Below are 27765 nucleotides of genomic sequence, written 5' to 3' on the forward strand. Positions count from 1 at the left end.
GACAGACCCATGTAGTGTTCCATCCATTAGTTCATCAAGACAGTGGTATACTGACAGCCCCATGTAGTGTTCCATTCTAGTTCATCAAGACAGTGGTATACTGACAGCCCCATGTAGTGTTCCATTCTAGTTCATCAAGACAGTGGTATACTGACAGCCCCATGTAGTGTTCCATCCATTAGTTCATCAAGACAGTGGTATACTGACAGCCCCATGTAGTGTTCCATTCTAGTTCATCAAGACAGTGGTATACTGACAGCCCCATGTAGTGTTCCATCCATTAGTTCATCAAGACAGTGGTATACTGACAGCCCCATGTAGTGTTCCATTCTAGTTCATCAAGACAGTGGTATACTGACAGCCCCATGTAGTGTTCCATCCATTAGTTCATCAAGACAGTGGTATACTGACAGACCCATGTAGTGTTCCATCCATTAGTTCATCAAGACAGTGGTATACTGACAGCCCCATGTTGTGTTCCATTCTAGTTCATCAAGACAGTGGTATACTGACAGCCCCATGTAGTGTTCCATTCTAGTTCATCAAGACTGTGGTATACTGACAGCCCCATGTTGTGTTCCATTCTAGTTCATCAAGACAGTGGTATACTGACAGCCAAATGTAGTGTTCCATTCTAGTTCATCAAGACAGTGGTATACTGACAGCCCCATGTAGTGTTCCATTCTAGTTCATCAAGACAGTGGTATACTGACAGCCCCATGTTGTGTTCCATTCTAGTTCATCAAGACAGTGGTATACTGACAGCCCCATGTAGTGTTCCATTCTAGACAGGTGCTCCTTTGATGCTACTGCAGCTCACACACACACACACACACACAGACACACACACACACACACACACACTGATCTACGTTCAGTTTTGCATTGTAATGAAGGATATATGTGAATATAACTGATTCTAGACCTGGTATTAGGGGCCTGTAATGAAGGAAAAATGGGTTGTGTAACTGATTCTAGACCTGTTATTAGGGTTCTGTAATGAAGGATCTATGGGTTGTGTAACTGATTCTAGACCTGTTATTAGGAGCCTGTAATGAAGGATATATGGGTTGTGTAACTGATCCTATACCTGGTTTTAGGGAGCAACAAACTTCTACACTTCACACCCTAAATCCTCTCATCTCCTGTTGACCGCATCCTGGTTGGTCCACACATCAAGGGGCGGTTGGGCTGTGTTACCATAGAGACGGGGGGAGGGGCATACAGTGTGTCAGAAGAACCCAATGTGATTCTAATCAGAGGTGTTGTGAAATGATTATCAAAGAGTGCTTAATTAATGCAAGCTCGCCTGAATGAACAACATGAAAGGAGAATCCCTATTTAAATGCACACACACACACACACACACACACGCACGCACGCACGCACGCACGCACGCACACACACACACACACACACACACACACACACACTCACACATCTGAAGGGAGAGGATACGGGGTCCTTCATGTACAACACCAAAACAAGCAAAGAATCACCTTAGTGAACACCTTATTGAACAGAGTTTAAACACTGAGGATGGAACACCTCATTACTACAATGTGACAGGCAACACTATCAATATAATAAGAATATACAGTGAAAAAGTATTTAGTCTGCCACCAATTGTGCAAGTTCTCCCACTTAAAAAGATGGGAGAGGCCTGCAATTTTCATCATAGGTACACTTCAACTATGACAGACAAAATGAGAAGAAAAAAATCCAGAAAATCACATTGTAGGATTTTTAATTTTTAGCACAACTTACAGTCATGTGTTCATACATACGGGTGGTCCCGGTAATCAAACCCACTATCCTGGAGTTGCGAGCTCTATGCTCTACCAGCTGAGTTTACAGAGGACCACAGTGAGAAAGGGTTTTCACTACACTGAAGATAACAGAAACGTAATCGTATTGTAGCTCTGTGGTGAATATGTCTGTGATTTGGCCTGTCACCACTCACATACTAGGTGGTGTGCATGTCTGTGTGTTCCGTGTGTGTTGCGTGTGTATTCCGTGTGTGTGTTTGCCTGCACTTGAATGGATGTGAGAGGCAGGTGTCTATGTTAATGGGGGTGAGAGGCAGGTGTCTATGTTAATGTGTTCTCATATCTCCTTCATCCACTTTGCCATTCAACTGTCTAGTGAATAAAGACAGAAACAGAAAGAGAGAGGGATTGAGAGAGCGAGGGGAGGAGGTTAGGAGAGAGAGGTTAGGAGAGTATGAGAGAGAGAGAGAGAGAGGTTAGGAGAGTAGGAGAGAGGTTTGGAGAGAGAGAGAGAGAGAACAGGATTAGGAGAGTAGGAGAGAGAGAAAGGAGGTTAGGAGAGAAAGAGAGAGAGAGCGATTAGGAGAGAGAGAGGTTAAGGTTCGGAGAGAGAGAGAGAGAGAGAGAGAGATTAGGAGAGTAGGAGAGAGAAAGGAGGTTAGGAGAGAGAGAGAGAGTGATTAGGAGAGAGAGAGGTTAAGGTTAGGAGAGAGAGAGAGAGGTTAAGGTTAGGAGAGAGAGAGAGGTTAAGGTTAGGAGAGAGAGAGAGAGGTTAAGGTTAGGAGAGAGAGAGAGAGAGAGAGAGAGAGAGAGTAGAGGGAATAGAAAGAGACAGATAGAGAGTAGAGAGAACAGAAAGAGAGAGAGAGTAGAGGGAACAGAAAGAGAGAGAGGCAGAGAGAGAGACAGAGAGAGAGACGCAGAGAGAGAGAGAGAGAGAGAGAGAGAGAGAGAGAGAGGAGGTTATAGGAGAGAAGGAGGAATTGAAGAGAAAAAAGTGTGTGTGTGTGTGTGTGCCAGCATTTAGCCTCCGTTGATATATATATATATTTAAATAATAGCCAATCAACGTTGAGCTCAACCAAAAAAGAAATGTCAAGGTAAACCATCTTGGATTTGGCCAATCACATCGAGAACATATGTCATTGACAGAAAATCTTTGTGTTGTTGTCTTCCGGTGACAAGCTAGCTAGCTAACTAGCTAAAATAGGTCCTTTCGTAAATTAGCCATGGATGGAGATAGGGATTTGGACTTGTGGTTTTACTTCATTCTCCATACTGGCAAATTATTATAACTTTGATTCTGATTCAACCATTAATTCATACATTGTTGTGCCCCTGGCCTGAGAGGATAGAAGTTTAAATATGTAGCTAAATGTAGAAGGCTAATGTTAACTAGATAACGTTGTCCATGAATGGAAATTAGGCTAGCGAGCAATTAGCATTTTAGCCAGGTAGCCTAGGACAACAAACCATAAACGTTTGTTCTTCATGACCTTCACATAGATGAATTCATGAACTTCTTGGACGAAAAGATCATGATCATTGGAAAGCAAATGACGGCTCTTTGAATCTGTGTATTTCTCTAAAACTCAAGAGTTCCTGGTTCTGCACAACACTGCCAGGACCTTCGGATCAAGGGAGACACTCATGTTTTTTTTTAAATCCTGTATCTCTGTGAAAATAGTAATGGCCTCTAAAACCTTCAAGCTGCCTACTGGACCCTATTCCAACTAAACTACTGAAAGAGCTGCTTCCTGTGCTTGGCCCTCCTATGTTGAACATAATAAACATCTCCCTATCCACCGGATGTGTACCAAACTCACTAAAAGTGCTAATAATAAAGTCTCTTTTGAAAAAGCCAAACCTTGACCCAGAAAAAAATTTAAAAAGGAACAAGTTTGGTTTATCGAATCTCCCATTCCTCTCAACATTTTTGGAAAAAGTTGTTGCGCAGCAACTCCCTGCCTTCCAGAAGACAAACAATGTATACAAAACGCTCCAGTCTGGTTTTAGACCCCATCATAGCACTGAGACGGCACTAGTTAAGGTGGTAAATGACCTTTTAATGGCGTCAGACCGAGGCTCTGCATCTGTCCTCGTGCTCCTAGACCTTAGTGCTGCTTTTGATACCATCGATCACCACATTCTTTTGGAGAGATTGGAAACTCAAATTGGTCTACACGGACAAGTTCTGGCCTGGTTTAGATCTTATCTGTCGGAAAGATATCAGTTTGTCTCTGTGGATGGTTTGTCCTCGGCGTTACTCTGGACCCTGATCTCTCTTTTGACAAACATATCGAGAATATGTCAAGGGCAGCTTTGTCCATCTTTGTAACATTGCAAAAATCTGAAACTTTCTGTCCGAAAATGACGCAGAAAAATGAATCCATGCTTTTGTCACTTCTAGGTTAGACTACTGCAATGCTCTACTTTCCGGCTACCCGGATAAACCACTAAATAAACTTCAGTTAGTGCTAAATACGGCTGCTAGAATCCTGACTAGAACCAAAAAATTTGATCATATTACTCCAGTGCTAGCCTCCCTACACTGGCTTCCTGTCAAGGCAAGGGTTGATTTCAAGGTTTTACTGCTAACCTACAAAGCATGACATGGGCTTGTTCCTACCTATCTCTCTGATTTGGTCCTGCCGTACATACCTACACATACGCTATGGTCACAAGACGCAGGCCTCCTTTCTGTCCCGAGAATTTCTAAGCAAACAGCTGGAGGCAGGGCTTTCTCCTATAGAGCTCCATTTTTATGGAACGGTCTGCCTACCCATGTGAGAGACGCAAACTCGGTCTCGAACTTAAAGTCTTTATTGAAGACTCATCTCTTCAGTGGGTCATATGATTGAGTGTAGTCTGGCCCAGGGATGTGAAGGTGAACAGAAGGACAATGGAGCGACGAAACGCCCTTGTTGTCTCTGCATGGCCGGTTCCCCTCTCTCTCTCCACTGGGATTCTCTTTCATGCTCTCTCTGCATGGCCGGTTCCCCTCGCTCTCTCCACTGAGATTCTCTTTCATGCCGTCCCTAGGAGGGGTGTGTAACGTCGTGCCAGACTTTTTTCCACTAAAACTCGACTTGAATGGGTTGAGTCACTGATGTGCTCTTCCTGTCTGGTCTTGCGCCCCCCCCCCCCCCCCCCCCCCCCCCCCCCCCCTCGGGCTCGACCTCTGAATGCTCGGCTATGAAAAGCATTTGTCATTTGTCATTAGGTGTCTAGTGATTTTGGTGTCTAGCTGTAGGCTAGTTGTCTAGTGATATTGGTGTCTAGCTGTAGGCTAGTTGTCTAGTGATATTGGTGTCTAGCTGTAGGCTAGTTGTCTAGTGATATTGGTGTCTAGCTGTAGGCTAGTTGTCTAGTGATATTGGTATCTAGCTGTAGGCTAGTTGTCTAGTGATATTGGTGTCTAGCTGTAGACTAGTTGTCTAGTGATATTGGTGTCTAGCTGTAGGCTAGTTGTCTAGTGATATTGGTGTCTAGCTGTAGGCTAGTTGTCTAGTGATATTGGTGTCTAGCTGTAGGCTAGTTGTCTAGTGATATTGGTATCTAGCTGTTGGCTAGTTGTCTAGTGATATTGATATCTAGCTGTAGGCTAGTTGTCTAGTGATATTGGTGTCTAGCTGTAGGTTAGTTGTCTAGTGATATTGGTGTCTAGTGACATTGGTGTCTAGCTGTAGGCTAGTTGTCTAGTGATATTGGTGTCTAGCTGTAGGCTAGTTGTCTAGTGATATTGGTGTCTAGTGATATTGGTGTCTAGCTGTAGGTTAGTTGTCTAGTGATATTGGTGTCTAGTGACATTGGTGTCTAGCTGTAGGCTAGTTGTCTAGTGATATTGGTGTCTAGCTGTAGGCTAGTTGTCTAGTGATATTGGTGTCTAGTGATATTGGTGTCTAGTTGTCTAGTGATATTGGTGTCTAGCTGTAGGCTAGTTGTCTAGTGATATTGGTGTCTAGCTGTCGGCTAGTTGTCTAGTGATATTGGTGTCTCGTGGTATTGTTGTCTAGTGATATTGGTGTCTAGTTGTCTAGTGATATTGGTGTCTAGTTGTCTAGTGATATTGGTGTCTAGTTGTCTAGTGATATTGGTGTCTAGTTGTCTAGTGATATTGGTGTCTAGCTGTCTAGTGATATTGGTGTCTAGTGATGTTGGTGTCTAGTTGTCTAGTGATATTGGTGTCTAGCTGTAGACTAGTTGTCTAGTGATATTGGTGTTTAGTGATTTTGGTGTCTAGTGATATTGGTGTCTAGTGATATTGGTGTCAAGTGATATTGGTGTCTAGTGATTTTGGTGTCTAGTGATATTGGTGTCTAGTGATATTGGTGTCTAGCTGTAGACTAGTTGTCTAGTGATATTGGTGTTTAGTGATTTTGGTGTCTAGTGATATTGGTGTCTAGTGATATTGGTGTCTAGTGATTTTGGTGTCTAGTGATATTGGTGTCTAGTGATTTTGCTGTCTAGTGATATTGGTGTCTAGTGATTTTGCTGTCTAGTGATATTGGTGTCTAGTGATTTTGCTGTCTAGTGATTTTGGTGTCTAGTGATATTGGTGTCTAGTGATATTGGTGTCTAGTGATATTGGTGTCTAGTGATATTGGTGTCTAGTGATATTGGTGTCTAGTGATATTGGTGTCTAGTGATATTGGTGTCTAGCTGTAGACTAGTTGTCTAGTGATATTGGTGTCTAGTGATATTGGTGTCTAGTGATATTGGTGTCTAGTGATTTTGGTGTCTAGTGATATTGGTGTCTAGTGATTTTGCTGTCTAGTGATATTGGTGTCTATTGATTTTGCTGTCTAGTGATATTGGTGTCTAGTGATATTGGTGTCTAGTGATATTGGTGTCTAGTGATATTGGTGTCTAGTGATATTGGTGTCTAGCTGTAGACTAGTTGTCTAGTGATATTGGTGTTTAGTGATTTTGGTGTCTAGTGATATTGGTGTCTAGTGATATTGGTGTCTAGTGATTTTGGTGTCTAGTGATATTGGTGTCTAGTGATTTTGCTGTCTAGTGATATTGGTGTCTAGTGATTTAGCTGTCTAGTGATATTGGTGTCTAGTGATTTTGCTGTCTAGTGATTTTGCTGTCTAGTGATATTGGTGTCTAGTGATTTTGGTGTCTAGTGATATTGGTGTCTAGTGATATTGGTGTCTAGTGATATTGGTGTCTAGTGATATTGGTGTCTAGTGATATTGGTGTCTAGCTGTAGACTAGTTGTCTAGTGATATTGGTGTCTAGTGATATTGGTGTCTAGTGATATTGGTGTCTAGTGATTTTGGTGTCTAGTGATATTGGTGTCTAGTGATTTTGCTGTCTAGTGATATTGGTGTCTAGTGATTTTGCTGTCTAGTGATATTGGTGTCTAGTGATATTGGTGTCTAGCTGTAGACTAGTTGTCTAGTGATATTGTCGACCATCATCAGTTGATCCAGGAAATAAAAAATCTAATATCGATAGAAGATAATAAAGTTAAATAAATGCTCTGGTACTTCTGGCTATGAATGGTACAGAGAACACCAATACCCACAATGCCCCTGGAAAACAAACCAATGAGCCTCTAAACAGCTGACTGACAAAATCAAACAATTAATAAATAGAATGTATTGGAATAAATGCTTCTTTTTGTTTTAATCAAGGGCGCATGACAAACAAATGGCGAAAATGCGGAAGTGGAAAGGAAAATCTATGCGTTTTGAAGGCGCTCAGCTGAGACCGAAATGTTGCACTATTGAGTGGACAGTGCAGTCACGTCTTAATAAATGGTTTAAACCATAACACAGATGTGGAGGGGTGTTCGTTTCATTTGGAAGTTTTACTTTGAATATTTTATCACTGTAAAACATATTTACCGCTCCATTTTAAACAAATAAGAGAATGGTTAAATTAGCATTATTTAAGGGGGGCTAACGGGGAGCGGAACGGAGCCCCCCCCCGCGGAGCCCCCCTCCTGACTCCCATGTAATTCACATCGTACATTTTTGCCTCCGTGGATCGATTTACACTTTTCTGACCTGTCCCAAAATCATTTGGCTTAGCTTGACGTGCATACAGTTAGGCACTTCTAAGTTAAGCTTTACGGACTAATGCCAAATAGCCTAACATAATGAAATGAAAAACATCAATGTAGCCTATAGATCGATATAAATTGCACAAGAATGAGACAGTTATGGATTTTTAAGGTATTATTTGATCTTCATTTACCGCCCGTTCGCCTCCGGCCGACCGCTCGCCACACACCCGCCCTTCAACCAAACATTATTTAATTACCCGCCTTCTCCGCAACATGCGCATCACTAGTGTGTGTGTGTGTGTGAGTATTTGTGTGTGTTTTGTGTGTGTATCACTTGAGCAAAAACTTATTTCCTCTCTCTCCTCATCCCTCCCCTTCCCTCTCAGTTCTCTCCGTCTTCAGCCTCCTCTCTCTCCCTCTCCTCTTCTCTCTCTCCTCTTCTCTCTCTCTCTCTCTCTCTCTCTCTCTCCTCTTCTCTCTCCTCTTTCCTCTCTCTCTCTCCTCTTGTCTCTCCTCTCTATCCTCTCTCTCATCCCTCTCTCTTATCTCTCTCTCCCACCCTCGCTCCCTCCCGCCCAGTGTAAGGGCGTCCCTGGTTGGTTTCCATGGCTTGCCTTGCCGTAAAGTGAGGGAAAATGTCTGATTCCTGTCAGTGTTTCTATTCTTGATCCCGATCCAGGCGTTGTTCCGATATATCTCAAGAAGCATGGCTATTACAGCTATATACCTAGTTAAAAACCACGCTGGGGTGTGCGGTGCTTCATCCAAGGGACTTTAACACGGGTAAGATGTCAAATATAGCCTAGTCTACAATGTAGTAAATCCGACGTAATAACGTTAGTGAGTATTCGGGTTGCTAGCTAACTTTTTATCTCACCAGGTACGTCCACTAAAAGCAGATGTGTAGATAAATTGTTGCTATTATTTCCCGACAAAATATATAGCCAGCCAAGAATTCATTTGTTACGTTCTAAGGTTCTAACGTTCTTAGAACGTTGCCGATGTTGAAACAAAGTTGCGCCCTCGACGATCCAATGTTGTTGCCAGTTGCCACCCCGTCGATGTGTGTTGCTAGTTGGTACAAATTCCCTTGATGATGATGATGATGATGACTCAGTGACAGACAAGACACTGTAACATCTTCCTCACTCTAGCCTTTAGTTAGATGTTAGCTGGCCTGTTCCACAATGTAATCTGGCCCAATCAAATCAAAATCAAATCAAATGTATTTATATAGCCCTTCTTACATCAGCTGATATCTCAACGTGCTGTACAGAAACCCAGCCTAAAACCCCAAACAGCAAGCAATGCAGGTGTATAAGCACAGTGGCTAGGGAGTTTCACGGTGGCTAGGAAAAACTCCCTAGTAAGGCCAGAACCTAGGAAGAAACCTAGAAAGGAACCAGGCTATGCCCCAGGATAATGAGCTGACAGCCTATGTCTGTAGAGTTTAAACTATGTACAATACAAGACGGTCACCATTCATGAAATAGGCAGTGGAAGTCACCATCACAACGACCCTGTCTGTCTGTCTGTCTGTCTGTCTGTCTGTCTGTCTGTCTGTTTATAGGCCCTGTCTGTCTGTCTGTCTATAGGCCTAGTCTGTCTGTCTGTCTATAGACCCTGTCTGTCTGTCTGTCTGTATTCCTAGTCTGTCTGTCTGTCTGTTTATAGGCCCTGTCTGTCTGTCTGTCTGTCTGTCTGTCTGTCTAGTCTAAACAAACCTAGTCTGTCTGTCTGTCTGTCTGTCTGTCTGTCGGCCTAGTCTAAACTAACCCAGTCTGTCTGTGTGTCTCCTGTCCCCAGGTGCCTCCCTATCAGAGCCATGTCACTGGGCAGCAGGGGAAGCAGTAGCAGCAGCGGAGGTAGAGGTGTCAACCTCCCAGTGGAGGTGTGGCGTGTGGTCCTGGCCTACCTCCCCCTCCCAGAGCTGGGCCGTTGCAGCCTGGTGTGCAGGGCCTGGAGAGAGCTGATCCTCTCCCTGGATAACACCCGTTGGAGACAGCTCTGCCTGGGCCTGCCCGAGTGTCCTCGACACCCCAACTGGCCCAGGTACTGAAGTGGAGACGGACGTTCTCTGAACTACGAAAGGTCCTCGTTGACATTCTCTAACCCCCGTGTGTCTGTGTCCCCCCCCCCCCCCCCCCCCCAGCCGGCCCCACCTGGAGCCCTCGTCCTGGAGAGAAGCCCTGAGGCAGCACGCCATCGCCAGCCGTACCTGGTCCCGTCACGCCCACCCTGAGCTCCAGCCCTCCGCCTGCCTCCACCTGTTCCGCCGGAGGAAGGAGAGGAGGGTGTGGCAGGTGGGGTCGGGGCTGGAGCTGGAGACGCTGAGGGGGGCGTTGGGGGTCGCTGGGTCGTACGACCGGGTGGTACTGCACCCCGGGGTGTATGAGGAGCAGGCAGAGTTGGTGCTGAAGGTGACTTTTTCTGATTGGCTGCTGTTGTCTTGATGATGCAATGTCTAGTTAAAGGTGACTTACTGATTGGCTGACCTTAATGCCTGTTAGTATCTGTTAGTATCTGTTAATGCCTGTTAGTATCTGTCAATATCTGTTAGTATCTGTTAATATCTGTTAATATCTGTTAGTATCTGTTAGTATCTGTTAATATCTGTTAATATATTAGTACCTTAATGCCTGTTAGTAGTTGTTAGTGTCTGTTAGTATCTGTTAGTATCTGTTCATATATTAGTACCTTAATGCCTGTTAGTATCTGTTAGTATCTGTTAATATCTGTTAATATATTAGTACCTTAATGTCTGTTAGTATCTGTTAATATCTGTTAGTATCTGTTAATATCTGTTAGTATATGTTACTATCTGTTAATATCTGTTAGTATCTGTTAATATCTGTTAGTATTTTTTAGTATCATGTATTGTAATAAGATCTGCAATTTGATAAATGAAAATATTGACCTTTGACTCTGCCAGGTGCCTGTGGAGGTGGTGGGGTTAGGGAGGCTGGGGGACGTGGCTCTCCTGGTCAGTCTGGAGCAGCAGTGTCCCACAGCCAGGCTGTCCAACCTGGTCTTCATGCCTGCATGGTTCTCCACCGTTGTATACAAGGTGCGTCCAATCAGATCACATTTATAAAACCCTTTTTACAACAGTACATGTGACAGTGCCTCTCCCTCCTCCCTCTCCCTCCTCCCTACCCTCCCTCTCCCTCCTCCCTACCCTCTACCTCCTCCCTCTCCCTACCCTCCCTCCTCCCTACCCTCTACCTCCTGCCCTCTACCTCCTCCCTCCCCCTCCTACCCTCTACCTCCTCCCTCCCCCTCCTACCCTCTACCTCCTCCCTCCCCCTCCTACCCTCTACCTCCTCCCTCCCCCTCCTACCCTCTACTCCCTCTCCCCCCTGCCCTCTACCTCCTCCCTCCACCTCCTACCCTCTACCTCCTCCCTCCCCCTCCTACCCTCCACCTCCTGCCCTCTACATCCTCCTGCCCTCTACCTCCTCCCTCCACCTCCTACCCTCTACCTCCTGCCCTCCACCTCCTACCCTCTACTCCCTCCTACCCTCTACCTCCTCCCTCCCCCTCCTACCCTCTACCCCCTCCTGCCCTCCACCTCCTGCCCTCTACCTCCTCCCTCTCCCTCCTACCCTCTACTCCCTCTCCCCCTGCCCTCTACCTCCTCCCTCCACCTCCTACCCTCTACCTCCTCCCTCCCCCTCCTACCCTCTACCTCCTCCCTCCCCCTCCTACCCTCTACTCCCTCCACCTCCTGCCCTCCCTCTCCTCCCTCTACTCCCTCCTGCCCTCCACCTCCTGCCCTCTACATCCTCCTGCCCTCTACCTCCTCCCTCTCCCTCCTACCCTCTACCGCCTCCCTCCTCCTCCTACCCTCTACTCCCTCCTGCCCTCTACCTCCTCCCTCTCCCCCCTGCCCTCTACCTCCCCCCCCCTCTTACCCTCTACTCCCTCCTGCCCTCTACCTCCTCCCTCTCCCTCCTACCCTCTACTCCCTCCTGCCCTTCACCTCCTGCCCTCTACTCCCTCCTGCCCTCTACTCCCTCCTACCCTCTACTCCCTCCTACCCTCTACCTTCTCCCTCTCCCTCCTACCCTCTACCACCTCCCTCCCCCTCCTACCCTCTACCTCCTCCCTCCTCCTCCTACCCTCTACTCCCTCCTGCCCTCCTCCTCCTACCCTCTACTCCCTCCTGCCCTCCACCTCCTGCCCTCTACATCCTCCCTCCTCCTCCTACCCTCTACTCCCTCCTACCCTCTACATCCTCCCTCCTCCTCCTACCCTCTACTCCCTCCTGCCCTCCACCTCCTACCCTCTACTCCCTCATACCCTCTACCTCCTCCCTCCCCCTCCTACCCTCTACTCCCTCCTGCCCTCCACCTCCTTCCCTCTACATCCTCCTGCCCTCTACTCCCTCCTACCCTCTACTCCCTCCTACCCTCTACCTTCTCCCTCTCCCTCCTACCCTCTACCTCCTCCCTCCCCCTCCTACCCTCTACCTCCTCCCTCCTCCTCCTACCCTCTACTCCCTCCTGCCCTCCTACCCTCTACTCCCTCCTGCCCTCCACCTCCTGCCCTCTACATCCTCCCTCCTACCCTCTACTCCCTCCTACCCTCTACATCCTCCCTCCTCCTCCTACCCTCTACTCCCTCCTGCCCTCCACCTCCTACCCTCTACTCCCTCATACCCTCTACCTCCTCCCTCCCCCTCCTACCCTCTACTCCCTCCTGCCCTCCACCTCCTTCCCTCTACATCCTCTTTCCCTCTACATCCTCCTGCCCTCTCCCCTCTCCCTCTACATCCTCCTGCCCTCTCCCCTCTCCCTCTACATCCTCCTGCCCTCTCCCTCCACCAGACGTCGTCAGGTCATGTCCAGTTGGACAACTGTAATTTCGAGGGAGCTCAGCTGCAGATCCGAGGGCCAGGAACCTGCCACGCCCGCTTCTGCTCATTCTCACAGGGAAGCTCCACCCACTTCCTGGGCGTGGCCCTCAGCCTGTTGGATAGCTGTGATTTCTCAGGAAGTGATTCGGCGTCCGTGACAGTTGAGGGCGCTCCAGCAACGGAGCGGAACTGGGCCTGTAAACACTTGGCCGCTCTGGCCCGAATCACCACATCCTGGACCTCGCCTGGGAGTGGTAGCCCAGCTGGGGACACCTTGGGCGGGCATTCAGGAGCCACACAACCCCCTGAGGCTACCATCACCCTGGAGGACTGGAGCAAAGGAGAAACGGAGAGCAGGAGGAGAGGAGGAGGAGGAGGAGGGGAGGAAGGAGTGTGTCAGGATACTGTGATTGACGACGGCTGGAGCGACAGCGCTCCTAGTGACGAGGAAGAGGAGGAGGAGGAGGGAAAAGGAGAGGAAGGTTCAGGACAAGGCAACAACAGTCTAAACTACAGACTGGCCCACAGTCACCACGGCCTCTCTCATCTCCTCAGACCCAACCAGGACGTCTCCCCCGACTTCCCCTCGCTGACCCCTGAAGTCCGAACCCTGACCGAGGAGCTCCAACGCGACCCCGGGGCCCAGGCGCTGATCGAGACGGTGCAGGGGTGCGTGCTGAGGCGCTGCCTGTTTCGGGACGGCAAGGGCGGTGTGCACGTGTGTAACCACGGAAACGCCAGGTTGGAAGGAAACGTGTTCCGGGCGCTGACCTATGCCGTGCGCTGCATCCAGAACGCCACGGTAACCAGATAGGGCTGCCGATCTGATATGATGGGTTGGTTGATTGATTGAAGGGTTGGTTGATTGGTTTATGGGTTGATTGATTGATTGATTGATGGGTTGGTTGATTGATTGATGGGTTGGTTGGTTTGTTGATGGGTTGGTTGGTTGGTTTGTTGAAGGGTTGGTTGGTTGGTTGGTTGATTGATGGGTTGGTTTGTTGGTTGATTGGTTGATTGATTGATTGGTTGGTTGATTGATGGGTTGGTTGGTTGGTTGGTTGGTTGGTTGGTTGGTTGGTTGTTTGGTTGGTTGGTTGGTTGGTTGGTTGATTGATGGGTTGGTTTGTTGGTTGATTGGTTGATTGATTGATGGGTTGGTTGGTTGGTTGGTTGATTGATGGGTTGGTTGGTTGGTTGGTTGGTTGGTTGATTGATGGGTTGGTTGGTTGGTTGGTTGGTTGATTGATGGGTTGGTTGGTTGGTTGGTTGATTGATGGGTTGGTTGGTTGGTTGATTGATGGGTTGGTTGGTTGGTTGGTTGGTTGTTTGGTTGGTTGGTTTGTTGATTGGTTGGTTGATTGATGGGTTGGTCTGTTGTTTGGTTGGTTGGTTGATTGATTGATGGGTTGGTTGGTTGATTGATTGATGGGTTGGTCTGTTGGTTGGTTGGTTGGTTGGTTGATTGATTGATTGATGGGTTGGTCTGTTGGTTGGTTGGTTGATTGATGGGTTGGTCTGTTGGTTGGTTGGTTGGTTGGTTGGTTGGTTGGTTGGTTGATTGATGGGTTGGTTGGTTGGTTGGTTGGTTGGTTGGTTGGTTGTTTGGTTGAAGGGTTGGTTGGTTGGTTGATTGATGGGTTGGTTGGTTGGTTGATTGATTGATGGGTTGGTTTGTTGGTTGGTTGAAGGGTTGGTTGGTTGGTTGATTGATGGGTTGGTTGATTGATTGATGGGTTGGTTGGTTGATGTATATATCCTCCTTTAACTGAATGTGTTTTAGATAGTAATGGACACTACCGGTCAAAAGGTTTAGACCCCATCGTCATTCCAGGGGTTTTCTTTATTTTGACAATTTTCTACATTGTAGAATAATAGTGACGACATCAAAACTATGAAATAACACATGTAGTAAGAGTCATGTCGTAACCAAAAAAGTGTTAAACAAATCAAAATATATTTTAGATTTGAGATTCTTCAAATAGCCACCCTTTGCCTTGATGACAGCTTTGCACACTCTTGGCAATGTGTATCTCATTGGTGTGTGTATTTTGCGTGTGTGTGTGTGTGTGTGTGTGTGTTCCAGATTGTGATGCTCCGTAATGAGGTGTGTGAGTGTCGTGCGTCGGGCGTGTTCCTGCGTCTGTCGTCTCAGGGTCTGATCGCTGACAACAACATCCACTCCAACGGGGAGGCGGGGCTTGACATCCGCAAGGGGGCGGACCCCATCATCCTGGTACTTCTATTCATTCTATTTCACATCTCTGATGTCATCATATCTGTCCTGTTCGTCTCTGATGTCATCATATCGGTCCTGTTCGTCTCTGATGTCATCATATCTGTCCTGTTCGTCTCTGATGTCATCATATCGGTCCTGTTCATCTCTGATGTCATCATATCTGTCCTGTTCGTCTCTGATGTCATCATATCTGTCCTGTTCGTCTCTGATGTCATCATATCTGTCCTGTTCGTCTCTGATGTCATCATATCTGTCCTGTTCATCTCTGATGTCATCATATCTGTCCTGTTCGTCTCTGATGTCATCATATCGGTCCTGTTCATCTCTGATGTCATCATATCTGTCCTGTTCATCTCTGATGTCATCATATCTGTCCTGTTCATCTCTGATGTCATCATATCTGTCCTGTTCGTCTCTGATGTCATCATATCTGTCCTGTTCGTCTCTGATGTCATCATATCTGTCCTGTTCGTCTCCCTAGTGAACTATAGCATTTTCCTCTCTACACAGCAACTTGTCAAATCATATCTGTCTTTCATCTGGTAGAAGTTACAGGACATGGTGATCGATCCGTCTGTCTGTCTGTCTGTCTGTCTGTCTGTCTGTCTGTGTTAGTTATCTGGTAGAAGTTACAGGACATGATGATCTAAAATAACAACTCTCTAACAACTGTCTCTCTCTCTGTCCGTCTCTGTCTCTCTCTGTCTCTCTCTCTCTCTCTCTCTCTGTCTCTCTCTCTCTCTCTCTCTCTCTCTCTCTCTGTCCGTCTCTCTCTCTCTCTCTCTCTCTCTCTGTCTCTCTCTGTCTCTCTCTCTGTCTCTCTCTCTCTCTGTCTCTCTCTCTGTCTCTCTCTCTGTCTCTCTCTGTCTCTCTCTCTCTGTCCGTCTCTCTCTCTCTCTCTCTCTCTGTCTCTCTGTCTCTCTCTGTCTCTCTCTCTGTCTCTCTCTCTCTCTGTCTCTCTCTCTGTCTCTCTCTCTGTCTCTCTCTGTCTCTCTCTCTCTGTCCGTCTCTCTCTGTCTCTCTCTCTGTCTCACCCACTCAGTGTAACAGAATACACAGCGGTTTGCGTTCTGGCATCGTGGTCCTTGGCAACGGGAGGGGTTCCATCCGGAGCAACCAGATCTACAACAACAAGGAAGCAGGAGTCTACATTCTGTTCAACGGGAACCCTGTGGTCAGGTAGGAGGGGGTAGTCTACATTCTGTTATACAGGAACCCTGTGGTCAGGTAGGAGGGGGTAGTCTACATTCTGTTATAGTCAGGTAGGAGGGGGGTAGTCTACATTCTGTTATAGTCAGGTAGGAGGGGGTAGTCTACATTCTGTTATAGTCAGGTAGGAGGGGGGGTCTACATTCTGTTATAGTCAGGTAGGAGGGGGGGGTCTACATTCTGTTATACAGGAACCCTGTGGTCAGGTAGGAGGGGGGTAGTCTACATTCTGTTCAACGGGAACCCTGTGGTCAGGTAGGAGGGGGGGGGGGGGGGGGGTCTACATTCTGTTATACAGGAACCCTGTGGTCAGGTAGGAGGGGGTAGTCTACATTCTGTTATAGTCAGGTAGGAGGGGGGTAGTCTACATTCTGTTATACAGGAACCCTGTGGTCAGGTAGGAGGGGGTAGTCTACATTCTGTTATACAGGAACCCTGTAGTCAGGTAGTAGGGGGGGGGGGTCTACATTCTGTTCAACGGGAACCCTGTGGTCAGGTAGGAGGGGGAGGTCTACATTCTGTTATACAGGAACCCTGTGGTCAGGTAGGAGGGGGGTAGTCTACATTCTGTTATACAGGAACCCTGTGGTCAGGTAGGAGGGGGGTAGTCTACATTCTGTTATAGTCAGGTAGGAGGGGGTGGTCTACATTCTGTTCAACGGGAACCCTGTAGTCAGGTAGGAGGGGGAGGTCTACATTCTGTTATACAGGAACCCTGTGGTCAGGTAGGAGGGGGGGGGGGTCTACATTCTGTTATACAGGAACCCTGTGGTCAGGTAGGAGGGGGAGGTCTACATTCTGTTATACAGGAACCCTGTGGTCAGGTAGGAGGGGGGGGGGTCTACATTCTGTTATACAGGAACCCTGTAGTCAACCTTCTCCCTCTCTCTCTCCTTCCCTCTCTCCCTCCCTCCAACCTTCTCCCTCTCTCTCTCCTTCCCTCTCTCCCTCCCTCCAACCTTCTCCCTCTCTCTCTCCTTCCCTCTCTCCCTCCCTCCAACCTTCTCCCTCTCTCTCTCCTTCCCTCTCTCCCTCCCTCCAACCTTCTCCCTCTCTTTCTCCTTCCCTCTCTCCCTCCCTCCAACCTTCTCCCTCTCTCTCTCCTTCCCTCTCTCCCTCCCTCCAACCTTCTCCCTCTCCTTCCCTCTCTCCCTCCCTCCAACCTTCTCCCTCTCCTTCCCTCTCTCCCTCCCTCCAACCTTCTTCCTCTCTCTCTCCTTCCCTCTCTCCCTCCCTCCAACCTTCTCCCTCTCTCTCTCCTTCCCTCTCTCCCTCCCTCCAACCTTCTTCCTCTCTCTCTCCTTCCCTCTCTCCCTCCCTCCAACCTTCTTCCTCTCTCTCTCCTTCCCTCTCTCCCTCCCTCCAACCTTCTCCCTCTCTCCCTCCCTCCAACCTTCTCCCTCTCTTTCTCCTTCCCTCTCTCCCTCCCTCCAACCTTCTCCCTCTCTCTCTCCTTCCCTCTCTCCCTCCCTCCAACCTTCTCCCTCTCCTTCCCTCTCTCCCTCCCTCCAACCTTCTTCCTCTCTCTCTCCTTCCCTCTCTCCCTCCCTCCAACCTTCTCCCTCTCCTTCCCTCTCTCCCTCCCTCCAACCTTCTTCCTCTCTCTCTCCTTCCCTCTCTCCAACCTTCTCCCTCTCTCTCTCCTCCCCTCTCTCCCTCCCTCCAACCTTCTCCCTCTCCTTCCCTCTCTCCCTCCCTCCAACCTTCTCCCTCTCTCTCTCTTTCCCTCCAACCTTCTCCCTCTCTCTCTCCTTCCCTCCAACCTCCCTCTCTCTCTCCCTCCCTCCAACCTCCCTCTCTCCCCCCTCTCTCCCCCCTCCAGTGGTAACCATATCTTCCAGGGTCAGGCAGCAGGGATTGCTGTGAATGAGAACGGCAGAGGGGTGATAGTCGGTACACACACACACAGCAACACACGCACACACACACACATACACACAGCAACGCAGCAACACACACACACGCAGCAACACACACACACACACACACACACACACACACACACACACACACACACACACACGCAGCAACCTGCACAGCATCTTGACTGAAATGTTAAAAGTACTTAATGAATGGAATGTATTATTAGTGATATTATGTAAATTAAGGTACTTTAATGCTATCTATCCACCCCCCCCCCCCCCCCCCCCCCCCCTCCAGAGAATGTGATCAGGGAGAACCAGTGGGGGGGTGCAGACATCAGGCGGGGGGGCGACCCGGTCCTGAGGAACAACTACATCTGTCATGGCTACTCTGATGGGGTGGTGGTGGGGGAGAGAGGCCGTGGACTCATAGAGGGAAACCACATCTACAGTGAGTAATACACTTCCTGTTCGCTGACGTCACTTCCTGTCCTCCTCTCCTCCTCCTCTCTGTCATGGCTACTCTGACGGGGTGGTGGTGGGAGAGAGAGGCCGTGGACTCATAGAGGGAAACCACATCTACAGTGAGTAATACACTTCCTGTTCGCTGACGTCACTTCCTGTCCTCCTCTCCTCCTCCTCTCTGTCATGGCTACTCTGACGGGGTGGTGGTGGGGGAGAGAGGCCGTGGACTCATAGAGGGAAACCACATCTACAGTGAGTAATACACTTCCTGTTCGCTGACGTCACTTCCTGTCCTCCTCTCCTCCTCCTCTCTGTCATGGCTACTCTGACGGGGTGGTGGTGGGGGAGAGAGGCCGTGGACTCATAGAGGGAAACCACATCTACAGTGAGTAATACACAAACACTTCCTGTTTGCTGACGTCACTTCCTGTCCTCCTCTCCTCCTCCTCTCTGTCATGGCTACTCTGACGGGGTGGTGGTGGGGGAGAGAGGCCGTGGACTCATAGAGGGAAACCACATCTACAGTGAGTAATACACAAACACTTCCTGTTTGCTGACGTCACTTCCTGTTCTTTTGTCCTCTCCCTTGTCCTAGGCAACAAGGGCTGTGGTGTGTGGTTGATGTCCTCCAGCCTCCCTCAGCTGTTGGGAAACTACATTACCCATAACCGCATGTACGGGCTGGCCGTGTTCTGCCGGAAGGACCCTGACGGGGGCGGGACCAGGGAAGGGGGGCAGGAGGGAGGAGGAAGAGGAGGAGGACAGGAGAACTTCCATGAGGAAGGAGAGCTGCTGGCGTGGGAAGGTGACCTTGACAGCGAGGACGAACGTCTCTCCGCCCGGCGCTCCATCAGCACGGCTCTGGTGGAGGGAAACTGCATTAGCCGCAATGGAGGTGAGACTGTAGACACTGTAGAGCCACAATGGAGGTGAGACTGTAGACACTGTAGAGCCACAATGGAGGTGAGACTGTAGACACTGTAGAGCCACAATGGAGGAGAGACTGTAGACACTGTAGAGCCACAATGGAGGAGAGACTGTAGACACTGTAGAGCCACAATGGAGGTGAGACTGTAGACACTGTAGAGCCACAATGGAGGAGACACTGTAGAGCCACAATGGAGGAGAGACTGTAGACACTGTAGAGCCACAATGGAGGAGAGACTGTAGACACTGTAGAGCCACAATGGAGGTGAGACTGTAGACACTGTAGAGCCACAATGGAGGTGAGACTGTAGACACTGTAGAGCCACAATGGAGGAGACACTGTAGAGCCACAATGGAGGAGAGACTGTAGACACTGTAGAGCCACAATGGAGGAGACACTGTAGAGCCACAATGGAGGTGAGACTGTAGACACTGTAGAGCCACAATGGAGGTGAGACTGTAGACACTGTAGAGCCACAATGGAGGAGACACTGTAGAGCCACAATGGAGGTGAGACTGTAGACACTGTAGAGCCACAATGGAGGTGAGACTGTAGACACTGTAGAGCCACAATGGAGGAGACACTGTAGAGCCACAATGGAGGAGAGACTGTAGACACTGTAGAGCCACAATGGAGGAGACACTGTAGAGCCACAATGGAGGTGAGACTGTAGACACTGTAGAGCCACAATGGAGGTGAGACTGTAGACACTGTAGAGCCACAATGGAGGTGAGACTGTAGACACTGTAGAGCCACAATGGAGGAGACACTGTAGAGCCACAATGGAGGTGAGACTGTAGACACTGTAGAGCCACAATGGAGGTGAGACTGTAGACACTGTAGAGCCACAATGGAGGTGAGACTGTAGACACTGTAGAGCCACAATGGAGGAGACACTGTAGAGCCACAATGGAGGAGAGACTGTAGACACTGTAGAGCCACAATGGAGGAGAGACTGTAGACACTGTAGAGCCACAATGGAGGTGAGACTGTAGACACTGTAGAGCCACAATGGAGGAGAGACTGTAGACACTGTAGAGCCACAATGGAGGAGAGACTGTAGACACTGTAGAGCCACAATGGAGGAGAGACTGTAGACACTGTAGAGCCACAATGGAGGAGAGACTGTAGACACTGTAGAGGCACAATGGAGGAGAGACTGTAGACACTGTAGAGCCACAATGGAGGTGAGACTGTAGACACTGTAGAGCCACAATGGAGGAGACACTGTAGAGCCGCAATGGAGGTGAGACTGTAGACACTGTAGAGCCACAATGGAGGTGAGACTGTAGACACTGTAGAGCCACAATGGAGGTGAGACTGTAGACACTGTAGAGCCACAATGGAGGTGAGACTGTAGACACTGTAGAGCCACAATGGAGGAGAGACTAGACACTGTAGAGCCACAATGGAGGTGAGACTGTAGACACTGTAGAGCCACAATGGAGGAGAGACTGTAGACACTGTAGAGCTACAATGGAGGTGAGACTGTAGACACTGTAGAGCCACAATGGAGGAGAGACTGTAGACACTGTAGAGCCACAATGGAGGTGAGACTGTAGACACTGTAGAGCCACAATGGAGGTGAGACTGTAGACACTGTAGAGCCACAATGGAGGAGACACTGTAGAGCCGCAATGTAGGTGAGACTGTAGACACTGTAGAGCCACAATGGAGGTGAGACTGTAGACACTGTAGAGCCACAATGGAGGAGACACTGTAGAGCCGCAATGGAGGTGAGACTAGACACTGTAGAGCCACAATGGAGGTGAGACTGTAGACACTGTAGAGCCACAATGGAGGTGAGACTGTAGACACTGTAGAGCCACAATGGAGGAGACACTGTAGAGCCGCAATGGAGGTGAGACTGTAGGCACTGTAGAGCCACAATGGAGGAGAGACTGTAGACACTGTAGAGCCACAATGGAGGTGAGACTGTAGACACTGTAGAGCCACAATGGAGGTGAGACTGTAGACACTGTAGAGCCACAATGGAGGTGAGACTGTAGACACTGTAGAGCCACAATGGAGGAGACACTGTAGAGCCGCAATGGAGGTGAGACTAGACACTGTAGAGCCACAATGGAGGTGAGACTGTAGACACTGTAGAGCCACAATGGAGGTGAGACTGTAGACACTGTAGAGCCACAATGGAGGAGACACTGTAGAGCCGCAATGGAGGTGAGACTGTAGGCACTGTAGAGCCACAATGGAGGAGAGACTGTAGACACTGTAGAGCCACAATGGAGGTGAGACTGTAGACACTGTAGAGCCACAATGGAGGTGAGACTGTAGACACTGTAGAGCCACAATGGAGGTGAGACTGTAGACACTGTAGAGCCACAATGGAGGTGAGACTGTAGACACTGTAGAGCCACAATGGAGGTGAGACTGTAGACACTGTAGAGCCACAATGGAGGAGAGACTGTAGAGCCACAATGGAGGAGAGACTGTAGACACTGTAGAGCCGCAATGGAGGTGAGACTGTAGACACTGTAGAGCCACAATGGAGGTGAGACTGTAGACACTGTAGAGCCACAATGGAGGAGACACTGTAGAGCCGCAATGGAGGTGAGACTGTAGGCACTGTAGAGCCACAATGGAGGTGAGACTGTAGACCCTGTAGAGCCACAATGGAGGTGAGACTGTAAACACTGTAGAGCCACAACGGAGGAGAGACTGTAGCCACTGTAGAGCCACAATGGAGGAGAGACTGTAGAGCCACAATGGAAGAGAGACTGTAGACACTGTAGAGCCGCAATGGAGGTGAGACACTGTAGAGGCACAATGGAGGAGAGACTGTAGACACTGTAGAGCCACAATGGAGGAGACACTGTAGAGCCACAATGGAGGAGAGACTGTAGACACTGTAGAGCCACAATGGAGGAGAGACTGTAGACACTGTAGAGCCACAATGGAGGAGAGACACTGTAGACACTGTAGAGCCACAATGGAGGAGACACTGTAGACACTGTAGAGCCACAATGGAGGAGACACTGTAGAGCCACAATGGAGGAGAGACACTGTAGAGGCTCAATGGAGGAGAGACTGTAGACACTGTAGAGGCACAATGGAGGAGAGACTGTAGACACTGTAGAGCCACAATGGAGGAGAGACTGTAGACACTGTAGAGCCACAATGGAGGAGAGACTGTAGACACTGTAGAGCCACAATGGAGGAGAGACTGTAGACACTGTAGAGCCACAATGGAGGAAAGACTGTAGACACTGTAGAGCCACAATGGAGGAGAGACTGTAGACACTGTAGAGCCACAATGGAGGAGAGACTGTAGACACTGTAGAGCCACAATGGAGGAGAGACTGTAGACACTGTAGAGCCACAATGGAGGAGACACTGTAGAGCCACAATGGAGGAGAGACACTGTAGAGGCACAATGGAGGAGAGACTGTAGACACTGTAGAGGCACAATGGAGGAGAGACTGTAGACACTGTAGAGGCACAATGGAGGAGAGACTGTAGACACTGTAGAGCCACAATGGAGGAGAGACTGTAGGCACTGTAGAGCCACAATGGAGGAGAGACACTGTAGACACTGTAGAGGCACAATGGAGGAGAGACTGTAGACACTGTAGAGCCACAATGGAGGAGAGACTGTAGACACTGTAGAGCCACAATGGAGGAGACACTGTAGAGGCACAATGGAGGAGAGACTGTAGACACTGTAGAGGCACAATGGAGGAGAGACTGTAGACACTGTAGAGCCACAATGGAGGAGAGACTGTAGACACTGTAGAGGCACAATGGAGGAGAGACTGTAGACACTGTAGAGCCACAATGGAGGAGACACTGTAGAGGCACAATGGAGGAGAGACTGTAGACACTGTAGAGGCACAATGGAGGAGAGACTGTAGACACTGTAGAGCCACAATGGAGGAGACACTGTAGAGGCACAATGGAGGTGAGACTGTAGACACTGTAGAGGCACAATGGAGGAGAGACTGTAGACACTGTAGAGGCACAATGGAGGAGAGACTGTAGACACTGTAGAGCCACAATGGAGGAGAGACTGTAGACGCTGTGGGAGGGAGAGAGAGAAGAGTCGTTGAGTGTCATCGTCATAGCAGTGATAGGTCGGACTGGTTTGGGTTTTTTAACTTTACCTTCACTACCGGCATTTGAATGTTCGGTTTGTTAAATGTGATACGCAGTGTTGTAACGTCCATTTTTTTTAAATATATAGTTTACTTCTCTCCAGTCTCTCTATGCCGCTTTCCACACAGACCTAGCCACGCCCCCCTGTCACTCAAAGACCTCGTTTGATGTTCCTCAACCAGCAGACGCTTGTGTTCAGTCTGCATGGTCAACGCAAGACACACAAACAACACTGTTGATGACAACGATGCAGTTGTCACTTTTTTAGCTTCTTAAATATACATCTACTAGTCTTCTATAATGACACTATTAGCTTGCGTTTCTTACATCTGCTAACAGCTAGTTTGCCTTTTTTTTTTAGCAAGTTGTTGCTAAATCTTGTTAGCCGCTAATGCTAATCGCTAGCTAATAACTGTACTTGAGTCAGAACAAGTGTAATTAGCTAGTACAGCCTGATGATACCAGTGATCGTGTAGACCTTAATTAGCTTGTTGTTTGTGCAACAGTGTCTTCTACATTTTAAAGAGGTACAACGCAAAGCAAGAATCAGTTAGCTTACATGAAGTAGCTAAGAGAAAACATTCAATGTAGCCAAAGATTATAGGGTCCCCCTGGGAAACAACTATTAACACAATAGTTCCTACCTTGTCACAATAATAACTTCTCCCTGGCATTTTCATTCGCTTTCATGTCCAACAACACTGTAATAAAAGTGCCCACTATTATATTCTAACTATATAATTACAATAGACATTATATTCCCATGATTCCAACAGTTAACACGAGTGTTTGGCTCTAGATTGTAACATTTGGTTGAAAATAAGGGCCCAGGTGACTTGTCCATATCGTGCAGCTCTACGTGGCGATGTGGAAATGATTTTTGTTTTGGTTTTATACTGTTCAATTCAACTTCAACCCAATCAGAATGGAGAAAGACACATTGAAATCACTTAGAGTGTACGTGTTGCCACCCAAGGGCCAACCACAACTCATAAAGAACATGTACAACTTTTATTATAAAAAAAACCACATAAATTACCATCCATTTATTTTTTTATTTTTTTCAAGTACCGTGATATAATATTTTGGCCATATCGCCCTGCCCTATGTGAGGATATGACAGAGCTGAGTGACTTATAGAGAGTAGAGGAGAGGTCCATCCTCATAGCAGTGATAGGAGAGACCATGTGAGCATATGACAGAGCTGAGTGACTTGGTCTATAGAGAGAAGAGGAGAGGTCCATCCTCATAGCAGTGATAGGAGAGACCATGTGAGGATATGACAGAGCTGAGTGACTTGGTCTATAGAGAGAAGAGGAGAGGTCCATCCTCATAGCAGTGATAGCAGAGACCATGTGAGGATATGACCAGTGACTTGGTCTATAGAGAGTAGAGGAGAGGTCCATCCTCATAGCAGTGATAGGAGAGATCATGTGAGGATATGACCAGTGACTTGGTCTATAGAGAGAAGAGGAGAGGTCCATCCTCATAGCAGTGATAGGAGAGATCATGTGAGGAAATGACCAGTGACTTGGTCTAGAGAGAGAAGAGGAGAGGTCCATCCTCATAGCAGTGATAGGAGAGATCATGTGATGATATGACAGAGCTGAGTGACTTAGTGTATAGAGAGAAGAGGAGAGGTCCATCCTCATAGCAGTGATAGGAGAGACCATGTGAGGATATGACAGAGCTGAGTGCCTATAGAGAGAAGAGGAGAGGTCCATCCTCATAGCAGTGATAGGAGAGACCATGTGAGGATATGACAGAGCTGAGTGACTTATAGAGAGTAGAGGAGAGGTCCATCCTCATAGCAGTGATAGGAGAGATCATGTGAGGATATGACCAGTGACTTGGTCTAGAGAGAGTAGAGGAGAGGTCCATCCTCATAGCAGTGATAGGAGAGACCATGTGAGGATATGACAGAGCTGAGTGACTTATAGAGGAGAGGTCCATCCTCATAGCAGTGATAGGAGAGACCATGTGAGGATATGACAGAGCTGAGTGACTTAGAGAGGAGAGGTCCATCCTCATAGCAGTGATAGGAGAGATCATGTGATGATATGACAGAGCTGAGTGACTTAGAGAGGAGAGGTCCATCCTCATAGCAGTGATAGGAGAGACCATGTGAGGATATGACCAGTGACTTGGTCTATAGAGAGAAGAGGAGAGGTCCATCCTCATAGCAGTGATAGGAGAGATCATGTGAGGATATGACAGAGCTGAGTGACTTATAGAGAGTAGAGGAGAGGTCCATCCTCATAGCAGTGATAGGAGAGATCATGTGAGGATATGACAGAGCTGAGTGACTTATAGAGAGTAGAGGAGAGGTCCATCCTCATAGCAGTGATAGGAGAGATCATGTGATGATATGACAGAGCTGAGTGACTTAGAGAGGAGAGGTCCATCCTCATAGCAGTGAGTGCCTATAGAGAGTAGAGGAGAGGTCCATCCTCATAGCAGTGAGTGCCTATAGAGAGAAGAGGAGAGGTCCATCCTCATAGCAGTGAGTGCCTATAGAGAGTAGAGGAGAGGTCCATCCTCATAGCAGTGAGTGCCTATAGAGAGGAGGGGCCTAAAACAATGACATCATCTACCGTTTACCTCGTACCATCTAAACGGCATTGTTGTTAAATCACTGATATGGAACATAAACTGTCTGTCTGTCTGTCTGTCTGTCTGTCTGTCTGTCTCTCTCTCTCTCTATCTCTCTCTCTCTCTAGCGGTTGGTTTATACGTGAAGAGCAGTGAACCGCTGAACGTCGTTGCCAACCTAGTGAACGGTAACCGTGGCGCTGGTGTTGCCGTGCTACAGAGCGGTCAGCTGACTCGACTAGTTGCTAACTGCGTCCATGGAAATGGTCGCGGTGGCGTCACCGTGGAGAGGGAGTGTCGGGTGGAACTCCGCGGCAACGGTGTGTATGACAACGGCGGCCATGGCGTTAGTTTCCGAGGCGATGGACAGGTGGTGGAGAACGACGTGGTGGGTAACCGTGGTTACGGGATACGGTTGACGGACAGCGCCGACGTCAAGGTGAGCTGGGCTCAGACACACACAACACACCAAATCACCATCACCTTGGGAACTAAATAAATACTTTGTGTGTGTGTGTGTGTGTGTGTAGGTGTTGCGTAATCGAGTCCAGCCGGTGCAGGGGTGTGGCATCGCCGTGCTGGGGCCGGCAAAGGCCGTCGTCCACGACAACCTGGTGTTCCAGGGTCACCCCGGAAACGTCAAACCCCCGCTACACCGCGACCCCGGCAACATCGGCGGCGCGCTGCGCAACAACAGCGTGCTGAAACATAGCAACAGGTAGCTTAGCAACCAACTTTCAATGCTACTCGCCAAGTATGGACACTTCCTTCTAGCTATTTAATGGGTTAATACATTTTACCTGTCCTCTCTCCTCATCCTTTCTCCTTCCCTCATCCCTACTCCTCTTCCCTCATCCCGTTTCCTCTTCGTCTCCCTCTCCATCCTCCACCACTCCCCCCCCATCTCCTGCTCTCTCCTGCCAGGACATGTTCCTCTGCCCCTCCCTGGGTTTTGGAGAACCCTCCCCCCCGCCCCCTCTCTGACCGTCCCTCATCCCTCCCCCCCTCCTCCTCCTGTCACCCCTCCCACTTTGCCATCTCCATGACTACCAGGATCACCGCCACTGTCGAGAGCGGTTGCCATAACAACGGCAGCATCTTCTGCACCATCCTCTGAGGCCCTAGCAACCCCGCCCTGAAGACGGATTGGATGACCTCCTCACCAGGGGTCAAGAGTTCAGCCCTGACCTCTCCTGTCTCGAGACATTCTGTTTTCTTAGAACATTTCCTCTGACATGTTGATCTAGGAACACTTGAACTCAGCAGATGTTGTGGAATGGCTGGCTGGACACAGACGTTGCCTGTCCTGGGGGTTCTAGAACGTTGTCCTCCCCAGGGGGTTTTAGAACGTTGTCCTCCCCAGGGGATTCTAGAACGTTGTCCTCCCCAGGGGGTTCTAGAACGTTGTACTCCCCAGGGGGTTCTAGAACATTGTACTCCCCAGGGGGTTCTAGAACATTGTCCTCCCCAGGGGGTTCTAGAACGTTGTCCTCCCCAGGGGATTCTAGATATGGTATCATGTGACTGGTGTGATATCATGGACTGTATCATGTGACTGGAGGTTAGGGATTGGAGTTTTACCTGACTAGGAATAACTCCTGGCCTTAACAATGATGGCAATATTCACATTTCTCAAAAAAAAATCCTGTTTCCTCACTGAAATGTCCACTAGCGTCTGTTTTTACAGTGCTTTCTAAATGTTTTCCAAGAA

At 48.5% G+C, this 27765-nt stretch overlaps 1 protein-coding gene and 1 long non-coding RNA gene across 3 annotated transcripts; both read left to right on the forward strand.

Annotated features, from left to right (window-relative positions):
• Positions 1 to 8204: 8204 nt before the first annotated feature.
• LOC110518956 (F-box only protein 10) lies at positions 8205 to 27762 on the forward strand. The gene is made up of 13 exons (XM_036934187.1): positions 8205 to 8571; positions 9595 to 9840; positions 9941 to 10208; positions 10721 to 10855; positions 12618 to 13448; positions 14733 to 14882; positions 15928 to 16064; positions 17917 to 17987; positions 18255 to 18407; positions 19017 to 19316; positions 26183 to 26493; positions 26585 to 26772; positions 26979 to 27762. The coding sequence occupies exons 2-13, from the start codon at positions 9614 to 9616 to the stop codon at positions 27169 to 27171; spliced, it is 2964 nt and encodes a 987-aa protein (XP_036790082.1). The 5' UTR covers positions 8205 to 8571; positions 9595 to 9613; the 3' UTR covers positions 27172 to 27762.
• LOC118936817 lies at positions 24818 to 26173 on the forward strand. Of its 2 annotated transcripts, none has more exons than XR_005034263.1 (3): positions 24818 to 25180; positions 25410 to 25710; positions 25862 to 26173. It is a non-coding gene; the product is annotated as an uncharacterized LOC118936817 (long non-coding RNA). The 2 variants fall into 2 exon arrangements; XR_005034264.1 differs by having other exon boundaries at positions 25410 to 25631; positions 25790 to 26173.
• Positions 27763 to 27765: the final 3 nt, after the last annotated feature.

This window comes from Oncorhynchus mykiss, chromosome 10 (genome assembly GCF_013265735.2).
Source record: "Oncorhynchus mykiss isolate Arlee chromosome 10, USDA_OmykA_1.1, whole genome shotgun sequence".
NCBI classification, from domain to species: domain Eukaryota; kingdom Metazoa; phylum Chordata; class Actinopteri; order Salmoniformes; family Salmonidae; genus Oncorhynchus; species Oncorhynchus mykiss.